Source organism: Dipodomys spectabilis, unplaced genomic scaffold (assembly GCF_019054845.1).
Source record: "Dipodomys spectabilis isolate Male_0828 unplaced genomic scaffold, ASM1905484v1 ptg000227l, whole genome shotgun sequence".
NCBI classification, from domain to species: domain Eukaryota; kingdom Metazoa; phylum Chordata; class Mammalia; order Rodentia; family Heteromyidae; genus Dipodomys; species Dipodomys spectabilis.
The window spans coordinates 3,618,605-3,620,886 of NW_024870904.1; the positions used below are offsets into that span (position 1 = coordinate 3,618,605).

General features: G+C 38.2%; 1 protein-coding gene across 1 annotated transcript; it reads right to left on the reverse strand.

Moving 5' to 3' along the window:
* Window positions 1-340: 340 nt before the first annotated feature.
* On the reverse strand, window positions 341-1,954 carry LOC122123326 (zinc finger protein OZF-like). Its single transcript, XM_042697679.1, is given in 1 exon segment — window positions 341-1,954. A coding segment is annotated over 1 exon segment (1,614 nt).
* Between the last annotated feature and the right edge of the window lie 328 nt (window positions 1,955-2,282).

Sequence of the window (2,282 nt, forward strand, 5' to 3'; positions counted from 1 at the left end):
CAAAGACTTTCCCATTTGGTACAATCCTAAGTTATTTCATTTGTGTGAATCAACTTATGTGTGTTAAGCTGTGTTTCCACATTGGTCACATTCATAAGGTTTCTCTCCTTGTGTCTGTGATGGATGTTAAGTTGTGCCTTCCAGGTGAAAGAATTTCCATGCCTGCTACATACATAATATTTCTCTCTGGTTGGTTTTTTTCTGATGGACAGAAAGGTGTATGTTCTGCATGAAAGATTTTCTACATAGGTCACATTCATAAAATTTCTCTCCTGTGTGTGCTCTCTGGTGGATAGTAAGTTGTAGCTTCTGGCTGAAAATCTTTCCGCAAACATGACATTCATAAGGTTTCTTTCCTGTGTTTTTTCTGATGGACAGTGAGGCTTGACTTCCAGGTGAAAGTCATTCCACACAGGTTACATTCATAAGGTTTCCTTCCTGTGTGTATTATCTGATGGACATTGATGCTTGACTTCCAAGAGAAGGACTTTCCACACATGTTACATTCATAAGGTCTCTCTAATGTGTGTGTTTTCTGGTGCACAGTAAGGTTTCTTCTTTGGGTGAAAGACTTTCGACACAAGTTGCATTCATAAGTTTTCTCTCTAGTATGTGTTTTCTGATGGCGATTAAGATTTGATTTCTTGGTGAAAGATTTTCCACACATCTTACATTCATAAGGTTTCTCTCCTGTGTGTGTTCTCTGGTGCAGAGTAAGATATGCCTTGCAGGAGAAAGACTTTCCACAAATGTTACATTCAAAAAGTTTCTCTCTAGTATGTGTTCTCTGATGGAGATTAAGATTTGATTTCTTGGTGAAAGATTTTCCACACATCTTACATTCATAAGGTTTCTCTCCTGTGTGTGTTCTCTGGTGCAGAGTAAGGTATTCCTTGCAGGAGAAAAACTTTCCACAAATGTTACATTCAAAAGGTTTCTCTTTTGTGTGTGTTCTCTCGTGGCGAGTAAGGTTTGATTTCTCGGTGAAAGACTTTCGACACACGTTACATTCATAAGGTTTCTCTTTTGTGTGTGTTCTCTGGTGGTGAGTAAGCTTTGATTTCTCGGTGAAACACTTTCGACACATGTTACATTCATAAGGTTTCTCTCCTGTGTGTGTTCTCTGGTGGAGAGTAAGCATCGATTTCTGGGTGAAAGATTTTCCACACTTGTTACATTCATAAGGTTTCTCTCCTGTGTGTGTTCTCTGGTGGAGAGTAAGATATGCCTTCCAGGAGAAAGACTTTCCACACATGTTACATTCATAAGGTTTCTCTCCTTTGTGTGTTCTCTGGTGGACAGTAAGGTATGTCTTCGAGGTGAAAGATTTTCCACACATGTTACATTCATAAGGTTTCTCTCCTGTGTGTGTTCTCTGGTGTCTAGTAAGATATTCCTTCCAGGAGAAAGACTTTCCACAAATGTTACATTCAAAAGGTTTCTCTTTTGTGTGTGTTCTCTGGTGAACAGTAAGCTTTGATTTCTGGATGAAAGACTTCCCACAAACGTTACATTCTTAAGGTTTCTCTCTAGTATGTGTTCTCTGGTGGACAGTAAGCTTTGATTTCTCAGTGAAAGACTTTCCACACTTGTTACATTCATAAGGTTTCTCTCCTGTGTGTGTTCTCTGGTGTCTAGTAAGATATGCCTTGCATATGAAAGATTTTCCACAAATGTTACATTGAAAAGGTTTCTCTTTTGTGTGTGTTCTCTGGTGGACAGTAAGCTTTGATTTCTGGGTGAAAGACTTTTGACACATGTTACATTCATAAGGTTTCTCTCCTGTGTGTTTTCTCTGAGGGACAACAGGGTGTTTCTTCTCAGTGAAAGACTTTTCACACTGTTTACATTCGTCAACTACAGAAGACACATGAGTACTATATGCAGCACACATCTTACCAGGTTCACTGAAAATACCCATGCTCTGACAGCCAGTGACCTTTTCTATCCTCATCCCTAAGGAGTTCCCATTATTCTTAATCAGTTCTGACTTCTGTATGGAGCTCAAATGAAAACTTCTTATAAGTCTCACTTTTTCCTCCCCTAGGTTACTATTCATGATTGCTACTTCAGAGAGATATTTATTGTGACGTTCCTGGCAGGTGCTAATCACATCCTCCATTTCTGGGACATCTAAAATGAATAATAGAAAAATAAACAAAAACATAAATGAGATCCATATATTCCTTAATGTAAAGATATTTCCTCACATTCTGTTACAATATTTTGAAATATCAAAGCATTGCTTTATGCAGAATATATATATTTCTCTGCAATGTAGT